The 21537-nt window shown below is 40.0% G+C and overlaps 2 protein-coding genes across 5 annotated transcripts in view; one reads left to right on the top strand and one right to left on the bottom strand.

The window, feature by feature from the left end:
• Positions 1 to 21492, bottom strand: SNAP23 (synaptosome associated protein 23). Of its 4 annotated transcripts, none has more exons than XM_082318355.1 (8): positions 21188 to 21492; positions 10645 to 10744; positions 10027 to 10068; positions 8586 to 8634; positions 7972 to 8089; positions 4351 to 4503; positions 3625 to 3769; positions 1 to 1062 (listed from the first exon to the last, which is right to left on the bottom strand). In XM_082318355.1, the coding sequence occupies exons 2-8, from the start codon at positions 10699 to 10701 to the stop codon at positions 997 to 999; spliced, it is 630 nt and encodes a 209-aa protein (XP_082174481.1). In that variant the 5' UTR covers positions 10702 to 10744; positions 21188 to 21492; the 3' UTR covers positions 1 to 996. The 4 variants fall into 4 exon arrangements, with proteins under 4 accessions (XP_082174481.1, XP_082174483.1, XP_082174482.1 ...); XM_082318357.1 differs by lacking the exon at positions 21188 to 21492 and adding an exon at positions 21068 to 21155; XM_082318356.1 differs by lacking the exon at positions 21188 to 21492 and adding an exon at positions 20659 to 20756.
• ZNF106 (zinc finger protein 106) overlaps positions 20950 to 21537 on the top strand; it is a gene marked incomplete at its 5' end in the record, with an annotated part of 67266 nt that continues 66678 nt past the window's right edge. The window contains one exon of the mRNA XM_082318331.1: positions 20950 to 21023. The remainder of the gene's footprint in view (positions 21024 to 21537) is intronic.

A 21537-nucleotide genomic window follows, 5' to 3' on the forward strand; every position in this document is an offset into this window, starting at 1 on the left:
CTCTGCACCAGATCAGTCATTATTTTGCACTGGAAAAAGGCATAAACAGAACTCCAGTGAAAACTGGCCAAAATAGAATCTGATATGGGATGCAAAAAAGCTGTGTGCTTTTCTACCCAGTTTCTTCCAGTTAAGATGCATCATTCAAACACATAAAAGTTAACTTTCAAGTGAGGGGCGTAAAATTTTCCATCAAATAAATACTTTAGGGAGATAGTTTATTTTCTTCCACTCACATGTGCATGGAGTTTAGATCAGGTATATATACACAGACAACAAATATTATCAGAACAATGCAGCATAATTTCCTAGTCATGACCTCCAGACCAATGTCAATTTATAGTAAAGAAATGGAAACCTGTATACCCCTCCAGTTACCTTTACATTAAAGTTCGTGTGTTTAGAAAGTGTTTTAAAGCCCTCAACCTATAAGTAGTAAGTAGTGGGCCTCTTCAATTCTGTAATCCACAAACTCAACCCCAAACCAATCACGTGGTTTGGACTGCAAAACTATGGTTAGCCTGCTAGAGACACAAGTCAGACAATATTCACCAAGTCCCTATTTTAGTGAAGACACTCATGAGGTATTTCAAACAGTGCAAAGTGCCCTCTCCAACTTTCCACAACTGTGAATTCAGGTTACCCTGCTTGTTCAACTTCAGTAAAGGAGTGTATTTTGGGTGCAGGAAAAAGAAAGACTGGGAGGGGGGAATAAAACATGCAAGAAGATTCTCAAAGCCATAACACTTTTAGCCCTGAGCAGTTTAAAGAAAGTGAAGGCAGATGAGTAGGAGGAAGTTATGTTGGCTGCTTTCTTGGAGTCAAGGCCACGTTTACATGAAGCAATAAAAAAAAGAAAAGAAAATTAATCCCTATAGAAAGGGTAATGCTTCATTTTTCCCAGCCCCTCTTATTTCAGAATAGAAGTTTCACAGATCCATGAATACGGTGGCTTGCAGCTGGAGAGACAGTGTCATTGAACAATGACAGCAGGCTTTAATTGTCAATTAGTTTCTTGGCTCTGATGTTGGCTTGCTCAATGCGTTCCCTGTTTGTATCGGCCTGAAAGAGACAAATTCATAGGTCATTTGCAGACTTCATGCAAAACAATTTAAAAATTCAAACTGACATGAACTTCTGAATTGCAGGGTATTACCACTGTGGTAGACAGAAAGGGAGCAACTTTTATAAGCTAGAAGTAAATTTTTTTTTTTTTCAGCAGGCATAGTAGGCTGTCAATTTTAGCAGAAACAGAATCAGGAGAAATAGTTTTTAGCTGACCCTCAAAACATACGGCAGCTTGCTTCAGCAAGTCAGGAAGAACCGTAACAGAACAAGGGGATAAAAATTCCCTCTCTCCAAGCATTTAGGCATCTTAAGGACCTCTAAGAGCAACTTTGTTGCTATGGACTAGAAGTAATAATCAAAACTAGAAGCGACCTATGGGCATAAAGTGTGAATTATTTAGCTTCGTGCAAATCCCTGGTTTTCATCCACACACCCTCCAGCGTCCTAGTGTCATAATAGTATGGTATCTGCAAGAAGAGCACTTTATTTTATAATGGTTGTACTATTATAAAGCATCACAAACCAGCTACAGCACATAGGCTGAACAAGTGTCAAAATAGTTTTACTGAAAGCTATGATAAGGAGCTTTGAAATAATTCCCTGATTATCAAGCCTGCAGTGGAGAATGAGCAGGAGGGGTAATAAGCACAAAACTAGCCTCTGCCCTCACCATGAGGAGTGGAACTCCTGAGAAGCTCTACCTGTGCCAAATATTAGCCATTTCACACCTTCATACTGCAATGGGCTGGGAAGAGAACATTGACAGTTCAAGCACTTCCCTCCTGTTCTTTCCTTCCTGCCCTTCGGGTCAAGGGTTGGGGAGGGGCAGGAATCTTCTATAGAAAAGTGAGAATCTAACCGGTTAACAGCACTTTGGAAACACATCGATCTAGCTACCATACCATCTAAGAAAAAGCCAGTAACATAAGCTTTTATTAGGGGTTTATTCAGACTAGGAGTCCTGCATAACGCTGCAGGCTACCAAAAGTCACCCAGTCAAGCCTATCTATTTCCCAGGTCAGTTGGAATAAAAATAAAAAATAAAAAATAAATAATAAAAAAAATAAAAAATAACCAACTCTATTCTGAAGTTAAGCTTAATACTGCTCTTTGTTTCTTTATATGGTACTGTCCTTTGGAGATTTACCCTCAACATTTTGATTTGGTTTCCACACTGTTCACTAGATTTAAAAACAGTCATCAGCAGAATAGGATCAATTTAAATATCCTCAGACACATTGCCAGTCTCAAAGCCAGGAATCGCACTTTCATTTTTACTGCTGTTTTGTAAAGCAATTCTAACTTGTTTACATCATATTTCAGTAGTTAGTAAGAACTGATCAGCAAGATTTATTCAGACCACTAAAATGAAAGAGCATCAGGCCAAAACAGGTGCTTGAAACTACCAGAAACACTACTGCTAAAACCAGTAATTCCCACTTGCAGTTAATTTGACCAGGCAATTTTCAGTCCACTTTATAAGCTGTAAGAATTTCACGCCTCGTTTTAAACTACAATTAACTTTTCTAGTGTTCTTTAAAACATTCGAGTTCTTTTACTTGATAATCACCTCAGCTCTGCAGTTTCAGGTAACAGTGAAAGACAATTAAGGCATTCTCCATAAGATCATGCTGACATAGGTACAGCCAGCATTTATGTCAGACTAGCTCTGTATATTTGAGAAAATTCCATTCCTCCTGCTTTTAACCTTACTGGGCATTTCAGTGATATCTTTAACTTCCCTTTTTCTCTTAATTTTAGAATTTTACAGCAATTGGTGTCCACTTCTGCTTTTTAAAGTCTTTAATAGACACTATTCATTAAAGCTTTCATTTCCATTTTTTAACCAGGCTGCCTGTAAAAGAACTTCTATTCATTTCAGAATATGGGGATTTCTAAATTATGACTAACTTCCTCATAAGTTGCCCTCTGAAAGAAACACCCCCAAACATACTTATATATGATTAATCTGTTTTGCGAAGTTAATCTTTAAAGAAAAAAAGGAAAAGATACTACTGGCTATGACTAACTTCACATGCAGATGAGGTCAGACCATGTCCCCATGCACCCACAAAACCTATTATTCCAAAGTCTCTCCAGCCCCAATATTAACCTGTCCACAAGAATTAGGGCAATGAACTACTTGGGGTTTATTTTATATTCAACAATTATAGTGACTTTTTAGGAATTCCAAAAGAATCTTGCTATTGTTAAAAAATACCTGTTCCCTACCAGATACAAGATTCCCCATGAGCAACAATCCCCCAGTTATACCTCCAGTAAATGTTTACGCTTTTGATCCAAGCCAATTTTGTTGTTTTCAGAGTAAGCAGTGACCTATTTTTACATCTCCTGACACTCTGAAGCATTTAAATTTTCACCTACATATCCAAACACCAAGATATCTCTCTTGTTCAAATCACTGCAACCTAGAGGATGATATAATTTTAATGCCTATTTACTGCAAATACAGGTAGATAGGATCGTGAGCCCATTCCTTATAACTTCTCAGTAAGAATCTTTAAGCTGAAGGCAGAGAACACCTTTGACACTTACCTTTACATTTATGCGGTCTATTTGTTTATTCTGGGCATCAATCTCATTGCCCATATCCAAAGCCATGTTTTTCAAATTCCCAAGAATGTTTCCCACTTGAGCAAGATTTTCATCCATTTCATCTTCTCTGGCATCATTTGTTATCCTGTTCAAATAATTAAGACAATGTTTCCAAGAATCAAGAATGTGCTCTTCCCTACCCTAAATTTACTTCAACAGAAATTGTTTGTTGCACAGTTATCTGACAGGCAATGTATTCAAGCCAAGGTATGTTCTTCCCCTTTTAAAACCCCATGTATTCCAAACAAGCAGCCCACCAAAAAAGGGTGCTAAGCTAGCTGCTATTACAAAAATAGCCTTAGAATTTAAAATAACAGCTACCAGAGGAAGTTTAAGACATGAGTTTGTCTCAAATATACTTTATGACAATAGAAGTCCTTGATATTTTTAAGTCCCCTCAATAACTGAGCACGAAGCTCTATCGGTCTGTTTCCGGATGTGAGGACTATAATACCACCACTATTAAAAAAATGAAAGTGTAAGATGAGCACTACAATACTGAAAGCATAGGTGTCTGCCATCTCCTCTCCAAGCAGTAACAATTCCTCCAAGCAGTAGTAAAAAATTTACTATTTAGCAACTTCACCTAAAATGCATCTGAAAGAAGCTGACAACTGGTAACTTAGGATTTCTGCATTTGCGATTCAGAAACATGAAGAAGCAAACCTTGTAATATATCCGCCACTTGGTCCTCCAGAAGTCGGAGGCTGCCGCTGATTTATACTTCTTGGTTGCATGGATATCACATGATCTGCCGAGTTCTCCGTTCCATCTCCCCAGGTTGCTCTGTATGCCTTGCTAGCCTCGAAGTTCTTCGTCCTACTCCGTAAAAATAAGAAATCTGAACTGCTACGTCAGAAATATGGCTTCCTGACTGAAGTTCTGTATTAACCTAGGATTTTCAGAAGCATTTGTCTTGTGCCCGAAAGATTAGATTTTTGTATAGACAGAGCCTTGTCTATACAATAAAATTTCTTATTTTGGGACAGTACAAACATAACTGGGTTACTCTAGGGACAGTGATTGATGTGGTCTTAAGCTTTAATACAAGCACAGTAATTTCCTTAAATATACTTTACCAGAAGAGGGGAAGCTTATGACAGTAACAGGAAAGCTTACGCTGTCGTAAGATAAAGTTGCATTTGCAACAGGAGTTAGTCTAGAGTCAGGATCAGTTACTTTTCCGGGAAGAAATGGGGATGAAGGAAAAAAGAACTCCCTCAAATAAAAGTAGCTACACTATGCAAGAAAACCATTAGTCTCTACCTTTTTTGTCAAACATCTTCTGTTGCCAAGTCTTTAGTTTTAAAGTTAATGTTTCTCAGGTTAATTTTGATTATGAAATAACAGTTATCATGTTTAAATAACTCCTTCATTCTGCAATTCAATTGAATTAACTCCATTAAAGCAACAAACCAACTTACCATTACACTACTACTGCATAATTCAGAAGAGGAAAAAAATTAAAGAAAGCACACTGGCATGAAGCAATCTCAAGGATCACAGACCCACAAAAGCAAGAGGTGAAGAAGATATAACAGAAAAATAACTGATCTGAATTGACATCAGTTCTCGTGAACCCTAAAGAACATCTGTTGAGAAGAATATTCTCATGTTCACCTTGTTTGCTGGCATTTTCAGGTTTAAGCTAGATAATCCAGACTCCACTGCCACTTTTCTGCTTCTTTAAAAGCCTGTGAAGGGAAATCTGTACTGTCTTTCAGTATGTCTAACTTTACAGTTACAGGTTTCTATATCTTTAGTGCCTTTCAGTAGCCCAGATGTTTCACATTGGACGAGGTGTGAAATTAGCTGTAATGAAGAAATATTCCCCTCATTCTTCTGGCATTTATGTAATTGAAATGGGAAATTGGATGTCATGGGTCAGATCCTATGAAAAGTAATCTAGTATGAATACATCAAGGGGAAGAAATGAAATAATTTTTCCATTCATAACCAAACTGTTGCATCCAGCAGAACCCTAAAGAAACCTAAACTAGTCAATTCTAGCTCCTTGTGCATACACAGGCTTAAAGATCTAAGTGTACCGCAACTAGATTGAGCATTATATTTTAATCTCATTCATACTAAAGCCGCAACAGCAGGAGAACTTTGTATGCTTGGCTTCTGGATTAGCAAAGTCTTAAGTGCCAGAGGTAACTGAGGAATTTATTGAACAAAAACAAGTGGCCCAAAAACTACTTGCACATCTGAAGCAGACAGCTAGAAACAGAATTATTGCTCAAACTAAGCACAGTTAAGAACAAAGCTTCTCACCACCTGATTTTTTTAAGAGATATTTTTCAAACGACTATACATTCACTTTTCTCATGTTTCATTTCTGTAAGAGCAAGGCAATTTATACAACCTGTCAAACCAGCAAGGGCTCAAGCAGTTGTTCACATTTCCACAGCTAATACACTCTACAGTAATTGACATTTTCTATTCACATGAATACTACAGCACATCACAGTCACAAGGAGACCTGCATGCAGACATCATGCACGTGCAAGCACAAACGCAACAGAAGCATCACTTCAGACAGCTGATTAAATGTACATCTTCACTAATAAGACTGACCTTGTCCTAAAATCCGCTTTCACCAGTTAAGTGAATACAGCTTCTTATCCTAGTCTTCATTTTTAGAAAGCAAGCATCAGTGTTAGGAGAGAATGGAGAAGAAAGAATAGTAAAGACCAAACAACAGGTAAATTGTTATTAGTACATAGATTCTATTAGAGTACTGCCAGTATTTTGTGTTTTCACAAAGTTTTTATAAATAATCTAAGCCTAGGAGAAATGAGAAAAGCAATATTTAATTCAGCAAGTGTTCTGATTTAACTTTATGCTTTATGAAAAAAATGAAAAGCTTTGGAGATAACTGGTTTACAAATAACTCACATTGATGGAAAAATTGATGTACAATAGATATATGAAAGTCATTCACAGCTTCTTCATTGCCCACTACTTATCTAGTAGATTTTTCTGCACATTACTACCCATTTTGGTACACAAGTCATTAATTGGTACACAACTCATTATTTCTTTGTTATCTGTGTATTTGGAGTGCCACAAGAGCTCACAAATTCTGAGCTTGCTCAGTGTCAATAAGCTGCTTAGCTTTGGTGTAGTAAGACTGTTAACTATAGAAAACAAAGACTGAGTGTGTCAAAATGCTCAAAGCCCATCAGCTTGGTAAAACTAATAAAAAGCAGTAAGCACACCTATCCAGAAGTCAGGACAGAACTATCTGCCTCTTCAGGGTACTAAAGCTCTAAGACTTTCAGCCTTAGAAGCAACGTTCATATCTATCCTAAATGATCCTCAAAGTATTAGTCTGTTGGATAAGCAGACTCGGCTACTCCAAGGAATTTTTACCTGTATTTCTGCTACCTCTCAGTTGAATGAGGTTTTTTTTTTTTGCTCATGCTAAACAACTAAAAGTGAACAAACACACACTGTTCACACACTTAAAATAACTTACTTCTCCTTCACTTGGAAGAACTATGATCACATCCAATTCACACAAATCAATTTGATACTTTGCTGCTTAAAGCTAAAGCTAGCACACCTCCAAAAAATAAATATTGTTTTCCTTATAATACTGATTTCTGATAATTGTTTAGGCTATTTAGGTGTTTAGAAGTACAAATTAAGTGCCATACAAAAGATGAGGTTACTCTTGACTGACTTGGAGATAGTAGCCGTAACACTAATGTTATAAAGGTACTGTGAAGCAGGTCTGCAAGAATTTATGTAGTCACTAGTGAAAGATTAAAGCTTTAACACCAATGTCTGTTCTCCTACTCTCTTCCTCCCTAAAGCATGAACATTTTTTAAATACCTAGAGAGCCAATATTACTTTCTCTCTCCAAAACAGAAGTTTTCTTGCCTTTAAGTTAGTACAAAAGTGCTTCTGTGGAAAAAAATATTTTTGGAGTCAAATTTCTAACAGACGGGCACTTACATATAGCTATTTGCAGTCCAATTTGTTCTCATCTGTATGGACATTGATAGTATTGTACTAAATACAAGCTTTAAGGAGATTAGAGCACAATTGTGGAGGATGTTATACAGTGAAAAGGGCACAATATGTGGTTAGATGCATTAGTAGGCTTTAGCTACTCTCATACAATTTTAAAAGGGTGCACCTCTACAAACCAAGACAGTCGACTTTCCTAGAGATTCAGCATTTTTTAATTAGCTCTTTTATTAGAGACCACCTCCCAGTACAGTAGCCATTGGGAATAATCTAGAACTTCAGACCCAAGTACCAATTTAACTGACCTGTTACAAGGACAGACGCAGAGCCCACAACATTTGTTGAGCTCTGTCAGTGTCTTCTCAGCTTCTCTCATATCCTTATTTATCTGGTCCATGCCTTCTTCTATGCGATTTAGTTGTTCTAGAAGAGAAACAAGTAACCTGAATAAACACGGATTGGGGGAAGGTGGGAGTGGGATATTAACATTTCTTTCAAGCAGGAACTTAAAAGTTTCAGTTCTATCTTTATACCAAGACTAATGCCTTTTTTCTTTCCTGCTTTCTGGGATTTTTTTTTTTTTTAATTTTAAGAAAGATAAAGTTTTGTTTACTACATTAAAAATATTTTCCCTATCCTTAGAGCAGCACTTCTGTTGCTGCTTTTAGAATTCATGCTATGGTGGAAAGGAACAGCTTCTGTAGCAGAGGCTGTATTACAGTGTAACCAAGATGGTCTCTCAACTACTTTAAAACATTTTTTAAATACTACAAACACAAGGGAATAACCAATTAGCAAATCTCATTTTCACATAAGTAGTCTTTAATAAGCTTTTAGTTTCAGCAACAATTCTTGAATGATAATCCTTTTTCTTACAGTCATAAAATTGATTTTTAGTGTTAGAGAAGGAAGAACTCACCTCCCTGTTCATCCAGCATGGTGATAGTTTTGATGCCGACATCCTGGGACTGCAGAAAAAATTTTATTTGCAGATATAAAACCAGATTTCAACACAGCAGTGCAGAAGGTCTCTACAGTAAATTTGATAAGCCAACCAAGTTCATAATAAAACACTGTTCTAGGAATAACTGCTGTAGTAAAGCTATGCTAAATTTCAAACTAGATCCCACGTTAGGCTAATAATAATCTCACCTGTTACACTATCTCAATTAGTGGGTTTTTTGTGAGGTGTTTTTTTTTTTTTACATTACAACAGGATGATAAAATTCATTATAATACTCAGATTAAACTGTGACAATGTCAAGCTAAAAAAAGTAAACCTAGTTGTGCATTGTTTTGAAAAGTGGCATTTAGTCCATTCTTTATCCCTACACTCTTCAATAGGGTTGACAGTTCCACAGCAGCCTGCTACTGTCTGGACAGTGAATATAGGCTCTAAAGCAGTAGTGACACTTTAGGGTCCTTATTCATTGGATTATTTTTTAGTGTTCTCACACTGACAAATTGTCTCAAGCCTTCAGCACTAAAAGTCTGGGCATTAGCTTTGAAAGGCATTACTGCTTAGTCTCTGGATTCCCATTTGTCTATGGCATACCCAAGTACTAGCAAAATTGTCTTGCTGAACCAGTTAAGCTTTGTTAAGTCTGCCAGAGCTGACTATCAGCCATTTTATCTTACTCCCTACCAACAGGATGCTCTATATTTTTTTGAAATTACAGTATCAAAAGTAATTTTTCAGCCATTTTTACAATGGGGCATGCAAGCCATAACAGTGTAGAGGAACAGATCCCTCATATAATGTCACCTAGGTAAACCCAAAATTTGTTTCAAGTCATGTACAAGGGTGTTAAGAGTTTCATCATACTTAACTACCTTTAAAGTTAAAACTGATGAACAGATTGTAAGAAGGTGTATGTAGAACTACTTTTGTTTAGAACCCAAAGCAGCCCTACCCTCTACTACCCCACCCAACTGAGCCCTACCCTCCTCTTCAAAGCAAGACATTTTCACACTGTTCACAGGCAAAGTGAGCTAAAAGACAAACAGAAGATGTTAAGAAGCAAGTAATGCAGCAGCCAAAGCCATAACTGACCATCACAGAAGACTTTTTATAACTAATCTGTAGCATTTGGAGATTAGGCCATTTTGCTTAAGAGGAAGACCAGTAAAAAGGATATTGATCCTTCTGTGATCTGAATTTACATAATGTGAAAAACATTAGGGTTAAGTCATTCCAACTCTACTACTGAATTAAAGCAGCAACTTCTAATAATGAAGCATGTCTCAAAAAGAGTTTGAGAAAGACACAAAAGCGATTAAGATCACTTTGTGATAGTTAACATGCTGCTTCTTATACTTAAATCAGTAAGTCCCCAAGGAATCCAAAAGCTTTTCCTTACCTCAATGGCCAAGCCAAGAATCCTCCTTGTGCTTTCCAACGACTAGAAAGAAAATTTTAAAATGAGTGCGTTAACATTATATATCAGTGTCTGAAAGTCTTCTTTACCAGTTCATTGCAGTAAGGCAACTAGTACACATAGGTTCATCAGCCTCTCTATAGGTAACACACGCTACAACACATAGTGGCAGCATACTGGAGTTTCTTTTTCAGTAGCTAGTAAACTCTTGGGTTTTAGTACTTGCTATACTTTGCTTATCCCATTGGAAAGTCATTACAAAAGAAAATATATTCAAATGAATTTTAGTTAAATAAAAAAAGTCATGAAGTGTCATCATGATTAAGATTAGTATAGGTACCCAGCCTGCGTTGTCTCAGTAATCAGGACTGGGTGATCAGTACTCAGTCAAGTAGGTAGGGCTTTACAATTCAGAAGTTTAAATTCATTCTTACTTGTAGGACTAGTCTTCATTCCAATATTTACCATGTAAAGTGAGAGCTTGAAACATTCATCTATACCCTTGCAGAATCACTACCCTAGACTGTCTTTATTTTTAAAAGATATTGTAATCTTGGCAGATAAGTACTGTAATCCCAGATGGCTTCCTATAATATTTACCTCATCAGTGACCTGGTTGGCCCTCAGCTGAATTTCTTCAGGTGATAGTTCAGCCATGATGAGGAACTATTACTTGTAAGTAATCACGTTAAAGGAGAACCTGTAATAAGAGATACCAGTTAAGCATCAGAATTATCCTTTTATCAGTATTTCGAGCTGAAACTAGAAGACAGTTCAAAGAATGAAAGCCTACCAATTTCATTCTGCTTAGTACAATGCCTGGTTAGGACTAGAAGGAACTAAAAGAATTATTCAGCTGATATAACACAACTGAGGAGCTAAGAGATACGCAGGAACAATTAGCATGTGAAATAGTTTCCTGTCCAGGACTTGGCTTCCTAAAAATTTTTGGAAAATTCTATCTATTGTTAGTTTAAGGTAAAAATCAGGAAACAAAGTCTTAAATGAAAAGCTTCATGTTGGAAAAGCACATTGGTTTACCCAGTAATCCAAAAAGAAATTCATTAAGGTATTTAAGTTACTAGCATAAGCTTTAAGTGTTCTTCCCCTTCTCTTTGAGGGATTTCAACAGACAGTCAGAAGGGGAAACACTTTCACAGACCAAGCACCACCTAAAATGATTCCAGTAACACTCCAGAAATAGCTGTTCTTATGGTATGGTGAATGCCTCAAATGCAAAAGGATCTGCAAAAGTTTTAAATGATATGTCTGCAACTTCAGCAAAGATTTTCAAATCCACGTTTCTCATAATAAAGATAGGATCAAGATTTTCATAACTGAAGTCCTCCCAACACAGTGTGATTTAACTTTTGCTATAAACAGGAGATATATTTTTGCATGAAGAGACAAGAGGAAAAAGCAAGCCCATCAATGAATGTATCCTTGTCAGAGCCAGGTTTTCCAGAGCTAAGAATCTGCATTTTTGTTGGAGGAATGGTAATAAATCTGGCACTCCTAGCAATGGGAAAACAGAGCTCCCAGGCTACATGAGAATTTAATGAGATAGTACATAAGCCGAACAGTAAGAGGATTTTTTTAATGCATGTCCTCCTTAACTTTACATTAATCCTTGCTCTTTCACATGAGTAGCTTCCAATTAAGTTCACATTATCTATTGAGATGACTCCAAATGTCCTGCTTGACTAACAAACTACATTCCATTTTTCCCTACAAGATCAATATTTTAGAAGACATAACATTAGTAACTGCTCCTAGAAGGGCAAATTCATGCAGATTCACCCAGCTGTTAGCTAGAGAATGGACGCTGTTGACAGCTCTTTGCAGGAAGTGTGTGTACCTCTGAGGGCAAGCTGAAATCAAGACACCTAATCCATTACAGCTGAAGTACTTCAGGATTTAGGGAATACTTCAGCAGGTCTGGTCTTTAGCACCTAACATACCTCCTCAGCTTAAGACTATGGCTCTAGGAGGTTTTTCTACATAGCTGTCAACACAAATTAGTTTTTGCCATGATTTAAAGAAAAAAAAAAAATCAGACACTCTTACACAAGGCCTCTAATAGCTCAGTTTGCAGTACTCCAATTTGACTATAATATAATCAGTGACTTAGCTTTTCATTCACAGGCTTAAGCTCCTTTCATGACATTTCTTCGGGACAGCTCAGTCCCAACTTTGAATTTGGGAATGCCCTTCAAGCTGGTTTGCACAGCTAAGGACCACTAAAGCAAGGGCAGTGAGGAAAGGACCTATTTTCACCCAATTAGATTTAAGCAGAGGAAAATGACATCAAGCTGGTTCTTTGGGTGAAGATCTCGCATTTACTTAATACTCAGAAACAGGATGAAATTTCAATTATGTAGTTGCACTGAACAAGCAGTATCTGGATTACTGGAATTGTTGCAGGCTTGGCCAGCCTTCCTCTACTCTGGGTGCCACAGGGTCGGGTACTTCTGCAGCTTGCAGCCATAACACACACATCTCATCTTGGACAGCAAAAGGGATATCATATCCCCACCCTGTGAATACAACAGCTTCCCAAGAATCCCATTGTAATTGCAGAACAGGGCCGGAAACACAGCTGTATTCCCAGAGCAACCTGGAGACTTCTTTTTCAGCAGCCCTTGTGTCCTGCTTCCCTTTGCAGCTGTGGGTTCATCCTACCCGGGAGTTCACATTCCAGCATAAGCACAACTGCTAGCCATATGATGTAACCCTAGCTCAGAAACTGTATTTGAGTTACCCAAGAGCCATGTTGCAGCCAACACTACACAACACAGTAACAGTTTCTTTGCTTTTGACGGTATTGCATGACAATAATATTCTCAAACATGCATAAGAAGGATTTGTTTATAAAATAAGTCTTTAATTGGTAATAAGACTCTTATCTTCGAACAGATGTTTGTAAATACATTATACCACTACCTTCATGTCAAGAAAGGACACAAAATCTGAAGAAAGAGTGTATGCTTTATCAGGCCAGATACTGAGTTTCATGTTTTATTCAATACTGCCAGAACGTTGTCCTGTGCTACTAGAACCACAAGTTCATGGAGAAGCCGTTGAAAAACAAACCAGCGGTGGGACTGAAAAAGGAAAAGGAAGGCCACAGTCAGCACTTCCAGCTCCCAAGCTAGTAATTCTTGGTGGCACAGTTTGGAAGGTAACATATTACTGGAAGTTGACAGTCATGAATTAGCTTCAGGACTGAAGCTCATGTACACTATACTAAATTCACCCTGAGCTGGACAACCACGATGCTAATAAAGTCCTATGAAAGATAATGCCATGTTGAAATCTGATAGTAATTACATGAAGAGACATAGAAGTTACATGAAGAGCTACTTAATATACTATTAGCTATCAAACTATTCCCCCCAACTTTGTCCTATTTATGCTAGCTCACTAAGGAACTAGCAATCCATTATTTGACACAAATAAGTTATTACTAACACACTAAACCAGACTGTCTGAAGTTGCATCTGACACCAGACAATGGCTTGAAAATACTAGCACTTGCCACTGAATCTGCCAGTTTTAAGAGCTGACAGACAAGCTTTGCCTTCTCCTAGCTGGCTCACAGCTTCCTGAACAAGTCCACCACCAGAGAGCAAGAAGTTCTATGGAAATCCACAGCATTCCTCCCACTTTCCCCTAAATCGATGGTATTTGGTCTTGAAACTGTTTGAGTTGACCTCTGAAGAAATCCAGCAGCAAGATACGAAGGAAAAAACCCTTCTACATAGCAGACACCCATAATACTGAGCAAAATAGTTACTTCCAGGATTCCTGAAAGCTGAGGTATGCATGTGCTTATCTTCTGATGCTCATATCTGGACACCTGTACTGTTTTGCCTTTTGTGAGATGAAAACATAATCTAAAGTGATAGTTCATGTGCTCAATTTACAATTGCTAGGATAACTGACCTGTGTGGGAGGAAGCTAAATAAAACCACTCAGAACACTTGGTTAAGAGACAAATTTCTGACAATCGTTTATCACAGATAATAAGGCACAGCTACTTGCTGGTCTTTTCTGATCATTTCTTGAGGTCTTATGTCACTGTGTCTTGGTTTCAGCTGGGAGAGAGTTAATTTTCTTCCTAGTAGCTGGTATAGCACTGTGTTTTGGATTTAGTATGAGAATAATGTTGATAACACACTGATGTTTTGGTTGTTGCTAAGCAGTGCTTACACTAAGTCAAGGACTTTTCAGCTTCTCATACTGCCCTGCCAGCGAGGAGGATGGGAGTGGGCAAGAAGCTGGGAGGGGACACAGCCGGGACAGCTGACCGAAGGGCTATTCCACACCATATGATGCCATGCTCAGCATATAAAGCTGGGCGAAGAAGGAAGAGGGAGACGTTCAGAGTTAGAGCGTTTGTCTTCCCAAGTAACCATTACACATGGTAGAGCCCTGCTTTCCTGGAGACAGCTGAACATCTGCCTGCTGATGGGAAGTAGCAAATGAATTCCTTGTTTTGCTTTGATTGTGCAGTTTTTGCTTTACCTATTAAACTGTCTTTATCTCAACCCACCAGTTTTCTCATTTTTACTCTTCTGATTCTCTTCCCCCATCCCACCAGGGAAGAGTGAGTGAGTAGCGGTGTGATGCTAAGTTGCTGGCTGGGGTTAAACGACAACACTGAAAACAGGTGACAGAACCTTTCTTTCTCTGGACTTCCCAACAAGCTTACCCACCTTCACTTTTCAGCCAGTGCCATTAGAGCTATGTAAAACAAGACAGCACTTCCTTCTTAAGATAGGATTATGAAAGCATGCATTTTCAATTGGTTTGATTATAACATCTGTTTAAAGCTGAATATCCAAAACTGATGCATTAGACTCCAAAAAGCCATAGTTTTATTCCTGTTAGTTTGTACAACTGAGTTGGCCAGCATTGCTTTTGTAAACACACACCCCCCCCCCACCTACACAGTAGCTCTGCAGACGAAGTTAGTGCCATGAGACAGCATAGAAAGAGACATTCCCTAGGCAGTAACAAGAAGACTTCTCACCACGCATCAGTTTATAACATCCAAAAAAGCACACAGGAATAATTGAGAAGAAACCAAAAGTTTCCAGAAAAGCCTGTTTCCAAAGATGGAGATACACGCTTGATAACTGCATGTGTAATTGGAATAGCTGGAACATAGCAGGTGCCTTTATTGCAAGATATCTCTAAAGAAGAAGTTAAAACACCCAAGACGAGGTCGTTTGTATTGAAAGAATAGCTCAGCTATTCCAACAGAACACAGTATACATACATCAAGAAAGGATACTCATTCCCCATCTTTCTGCCTAGGAATCATAAAGCACCCATTGACGTATCCAGCTCTTAATTGTACATGACAATATGATTTTATATCCAAGACATTAAAATCCCTCAATAAAGACAAAATATTCAGGAAGAAAATACTTGATCTGGCTAAAGTATCCCTGGCATGTATTTTTATTATAATGTAAGATTTGCTAAGGCAAGCATTTATTTTAATATCAATGCTCAATGCCTATTTTCTTTGCTTTCCCTCTCCTAACATTTTAAAATCCTAGCCAGAAAGTAACCAAAGAAAAGAAGACAGCCTACAAAGAGACTTCATAATTATATTACAACAACATTCTGCTATTTTAGTTTATTTTCTCTCTAGAGTGGCAAGTTTTAAACAAGACACTAATGTGCCTAATACAAAGCAGAACTCCTTTATAAGAAGGATGTAATGTCAGCTGTATTTACTTTCTGTTATCAAAAAGTACTCTGCAGTATTTACTCAGTTACCAGACTGCAAGGTTTAAAGTTAAACACATTTCAGTGCAACTTTCCTTCTACCCTTTGCACAGGAAAAGGTGGCACCTACAGACTATGCAGAACTAAGCTTGCTACAAAATTACATTTTCTTGAAGTAATTGGCCTCCTGAAACTTTTCTACCTGGAAACTTCGAAGACTACAACACATTCATCATCTTAACTATAACTGTCTTATAAAAAGGAAGACTCATTAAGACACAAGAGCATCAAGGAAATAAATGCAGGGCTGGCAAATCATAAGAATCTGCCTTTTCTGCCATGTTTTATTTTGGAGATTGCGGGAGCAGAAGTTCTTTGAAATTCCAATTATGACCACAAGCTTTAGATAAATTATAATCTCTTCACAAGACTACTCATATTGTGCTAAGCCATCCTATAAGCTAGATGGATTAGACTTAAGTTACTTCTGTCCCTTGGACAAGGGCAACAATGAGGTAAAGGAAATAAATTTATGCCCGTACAGACTTTTTTTCCCCCCACTTACCATGCATTTAGTCATGGCTCCAAAAACCCTGAAAAACCTTCAATTCACTCTCCTATGTGAAGTTGTTAGGTTGGAGAAGGCTGAGGAAAAGACACAGCAAAGGTGATTTTACAGAACTCTAAAAACTCAAGGTATTTCCTGCAAAAGAGTAAGGGACATGACAGGCACTTTTGGGCTGATTTTAGCATGGTGCCAGACCCATTCATAGCATCATTGGCTTAGAGATCTTCATTTGATTAATCAACACACCCATATAGCAGCTGAGGCATTTTAATAGTTTCTTTGTCTAACTTGAAAAAACCTGGAAGGTGACACAGATTGATATGAGCTATGGCTATGTCTGTATTAGCAGTAGGGTGATCCTGCGAGAGTACGGTGCAAGTTTTCATTTGGGGAAAGTGCTGCTCACATTACCACATTTCAGGTGGATCAGTCACAAGTATTTAATCAGAGTTCTGCCCCAAGCCCAGCTACTGAATTGAGAGCTAGCACCTGCCAAGCCATATCTTTCATAAGACTGAGTGCAATAGGAGCAAATTTAGTGTTAGTAATATCCACAGTGACCTACGGTCTGCATATATATGTCTCCAAGTTTAAATCACCTGCTTGTGATCAGAAAGCTGAGACAGTATAATTTTACCCATCAGCAGCTCTCTGGCTAGGTTTCCCTTACAACAGGCACATTAAAAACTTTGGGGAAAAAAGAAAGCATTTGAATTGGCAGAGCCTCAAGATCAAAGTACCATTTTATGCAGCCAACAACAACATAGTCATCTTTACCACCCACCTTCCCAGAGCACACAGTAAAAAACTAACATGAAATCTTTCTTTGTTGTCTCTGTCATTGGTCTAAGATACTCCTCTGCACCACTAACGGCTTTTCTTACAAGCCTTTTTCATTCAGAATTACTTGTAAACTGGATGCCAGCTATTTATGCGAACACTCAGTTTCCAAGGTAAACAAGTTTCAAAAGCCATTACAACGGTGGGGTTGCACAGTCTTTTCAAGGGTTTTTCAATCCCAATAATCTTCTGAAGCTTATAAGACACTTCCAAGGTAACGAAAGCTATAGTAGGCAACTTACATGTCGTTTGAATATGCTTTTCTTCAGCACTAGCTGAGAAGCAATTCTAAGGCTTATTAGCTCAAGAAAAAAAGAAAGTTTACTTCCTTGTTTTACAACAGTTATGGCATACTGAGTGCTGTGCTATCCACAGCACTCAAAACACAAAACTTTTTCGTCTTCCCGATCTTCGTAAATTTAAACCAACTGCAGGGCACCACAAGGCCTAATAAAGTTCTTGCTCAACTGCAATTACACAGTCCGCACCTGGAAAGGACTGCGGGCAGGGAGAAGCCACCAAAAGTGACAAGTTTTCTTAAACCAGACAGGTCCTCTTGCACCAAACCAATAAATTGTTCTGATTGCTTGCACTTTCACAACCCCCCCTTGAATGATAATAAGATTTTTGTCCTGCGTCTATGGCTGACATGCAGCAGTTTCGTGCCTCTGATAGACTGAATGCCTTTCAGAAATTTGTCATGCATCCATCACATTTGCTAAACAGCATAAATTAATTCCTTACCATCTGGGGGTCCTCTATTTGGACCTAGCCCCACCTCTATCAAGTTATGCTTCTAAACAATGTCACAACCTTTTCTTCCTCCTTCACTGATAACTCTAAACAAGAAATTAAGCACAAACATTTCCTTTTTTTCTGTTAAAAATATTTTGATAACATCGATAACAGAGCAGGCTGTGCCTTGGTGCCTGGTTCCATAAATGGAGAATAAGTAAGAGGTCCACAATCTCCTTGCGAGTACGAAGCAAAGTGAGAGAAGAAGCAATCAGCATAATACTTTTGGCCATGGAAGACAATAGCTGTTAGAACTGAAAGTTGGTATAACATTATGTCTTTAACACCAAAACCTTAAGATTTATTAAGTTTGCCTTCTAGAATAATTGCTCTCTCTCAAAAGAGCTATTTCCAAGCTGTGAATGAAAGCTGCATAACTCCTACAAAGTGTTCTAGCAAGGCTCCATGCTTACGTCCTTATGTTGTTTTCGTCTTCAAAATCTAGTGGAAGTTTTTGGCAGTCAGGAACTAAATGTAGCAGAGTTGAGTGGAAAACTTTCATACACGTACGTCCAGGTTACTCATTTTTATAAAGTCACGATATGAAAGAATCCTACCCTTTCTATTTCCAAATATCTATATTTGACTACCTCTTCAGATAAATCAGAAAGTAATCCTTATACTTTATCCTTTTAACATAATCCACTAGTAAGAATACCAAAGTATTAAGCCCTAAAATCCTACAATTACCAGTTCGCTACTTCTTTCCTTGGATGTTTCATATACATACCAGGGAAGAAATTTTAAATAGCTGCTAATCAATACATCTAAAAGTATGATTGAGAAATGCAGCCTAGGCCTCCTTTTGGGTAATCTTACCACAAAGGTAGGAACTAGGAGATGACAGAACCCTGCTGTTGCAGTGACTGACTGAAAGCCAATATCTCACAAGCTATACTTTTAATCATCAGCAAATTGGTACAGCCTCAGGTGATCATGGATGCTCTCTCAGTTCCTTCTGTTGTAAAGTCAGCTGTTGCCTTCCCCAAGAGATTGAAAAATTCATGAAACAATATTCTTAGAAAAATGTGAACATTAATTATGAAATTTCCATGCATTCTTGCAAAGACTAAAAATTAGACAGTTTATAAATTAGATGGCTTTGTACTAAGGGCTTTTTTTGTTGTTGTTCTTTCAAATTCTTCATATCACTAATGTAGAAGGAGTTGTTTTTTTCATACTTTTCCTTAACACAAACAGTTATCCTACTTGCTAGTCAGCTGAAATTCAGCCCAGCTGATGCAGGGTGGTACAAGGTATCAGTACCAGAATGTACTCCTCCACATGATTATGCCTACAAGATAAATGAATAAAGCATCTGTGACACTGGGGGAAGAGGCCAGGACCCAAGAACAAGACACTACTCTGCATGCTTCCTGCTTTCTCTTATCAGTTTCCTGAACACACTGCACAGAGGCGATAGCACAAAGAATAGGCGCTAGTAATGCCACCTCCTCTGTGCAGTGTGTTCGGTTCTATACTCATCTCAACAATCCATTTTTGTCCCTGGAAAAGCCTCGTGATACCTCCAAATTAGTTACTGGCCAGCACAACACAAATTAACAATCAACCCTAGATCCACGTACAGGCAGTAACAGATTCCATTTCTTCTAATGACACAAACTGTGCTATACAATAAGCTACTTCAAAAACTGCAGAGCAGGCATATAAATTGGTTACTAGACTGTCAGTAAGCAATTAATTGCTCAAGTCAATAATTCAAGCAATTGACATCACAGGAAGTTCTTCTTTTGTCCCTAAACACCTTCCTACATCGCTGTGCCCTCTGCACCACAGAATCAGATTTGTTTATGAAGGAGAAGTAATGCAACACCCAGCTGCTTAGTTCTGAACACTGAGCATCTACTGCCCTTTTTAAGAGAGTGAAAAAGGGGAAGGTAAATAGCTAGAGAAGTTGCACAAATAAATTTCCAAAGTTTCTCTAGCTCGTTTGTTTAGGTTGTCAAATCACATGTGTGGATTTGATAACCTTCATCCTGTGAAACAGAAATGAAAGTGAAAAAGGAAAAAAAAAAGTGAAAAACAAAGCTGACTGTTCATCAGCTTACCAAAACCATCAAGGGCATCAAGACGCACAATTAAGAGAAGCACAAAAACACAGGTTACTTTTGATCCTTATTGTTTACTGTGTACCACAACAGCATCTTACCGATTAGTCTAAAGGCAGTAGGATGTAATGCAAGTTTAGGGAGGCGCAGCAAGAGGAGGGTTTCCTCCTCTATCCTACTAACAGCTCAGTGCAAGGGCTCTCACCGAGCAAGCAAAAACCGCCTGGAAACGGCACCGACGCCCCTCGCAGGGGAGGGCCGGGCGAGGCCTCCCAGCACCCGAGGGGACGGGCGCAGGCGGCGGCTGGCGCAGGCGGCGGCCGACCCGGGGGCTCGGAGGGCCCTCCCGGACCCGCGCCAGGCCGCGTCCCGGCCGCCCCGTTACCCCGCGCGGACCGGCGGGCCCGGCAGCCCAGGCAGGGCGGCACCCGCTAGGCCAGCGCGGCCGGAACCGCCCCGGCCCGCGGAGGCCCCCGCCACCCCAGCCGAGCCGAGCCGAGCCGAGCCGAACCCGCCCCACACGGGGCGCTGCGCGGCAGGGAGGCGGCCACGGACCGGCTCCCCCAGCCAGCTGCCCCGCCCAGGCCGCCGTACACCTACCGGCGCCGCCGCCGCTCCCTCACACCGCACAGCCGCCGCCGCCCTAGAGCCGAGCCGCGCCGAGCCGCCCCTTTAGGAGCCCATATCCCGCCCCTCCCCGGTGCCGAGCGCCGACCCGCCAGCGCGTCACTGCCCGCCCCCGGAAGCGGGGACCAGCACCGCCCATCCACCGCCGCGCGCCACACCCAACATGGCGGGAAAAAAGCAGACGCGCTGGCGCCCGCCCGTCCCCCGGCAGCAGCAGGGCGGCGGCCGCCGCGCGCAGCCCGCGTACACCCAACATGGCGCCAGGCGAGCGCTTGTGCGCACGCGTCGGCGTCCCGCTCGTCGCCGCGCGCGGCTGCGGTGCGGGCAGCGAGCTGCAGGTGCGTTAGCAAATAGCGTAGTACAGAAATATCCCTGTTCGTACCAGCGGGGCTTTTCTCCGCGTAAATTACTCTTTAGTAGGAGCAAGCGCGTCAGCTCCTCTTCTGTTACCAGGGGAGAGAACGAGGGCAGAAAAGGAAAGCTGCCGTGCAGAATCACGGACCTTGTCTTTTGTAGCTGAACCGGGTAGCCTTCCCTGAGACGTCTTCCTTCTCGGGTGTGGATAACTTCCTCCCTGTTGAGGCTGCTGTCAGCATCCCGTGCCTGCTGTAAGGCTGCTAACTCGGAGCGGTGGTGGGAGCTCTCGCAGCATCGAGGCCCGCAGCAGCTTCTGTGGCTCCTTGAGCCTGTTCTTCCAGTGAAACCTCTCTGATTTCACAACCGGGCCTTGGTTTCCCTTCTCTCTCTCAGGGTACTCCAAGCCCCCTTGGGCTTCTTAGAAAGTCCTGGTGGACTGCGGCTTATTGCGCACTGCACCGCCCAGGCACAAGCGCACACGCTTGGCCTTCTGTC

This window comes from Platalea leucorodia (assembly GCF_965183815.1).
Source record: "Platalea leucorodia genome assembly, chromosome: 7".
Lineage (NCBI taxonomy): Eukaryota > Metazoa > Chordata > Aves > Pelecaniformes > Threskiornithidae > Platalea > Platalea leucorodia.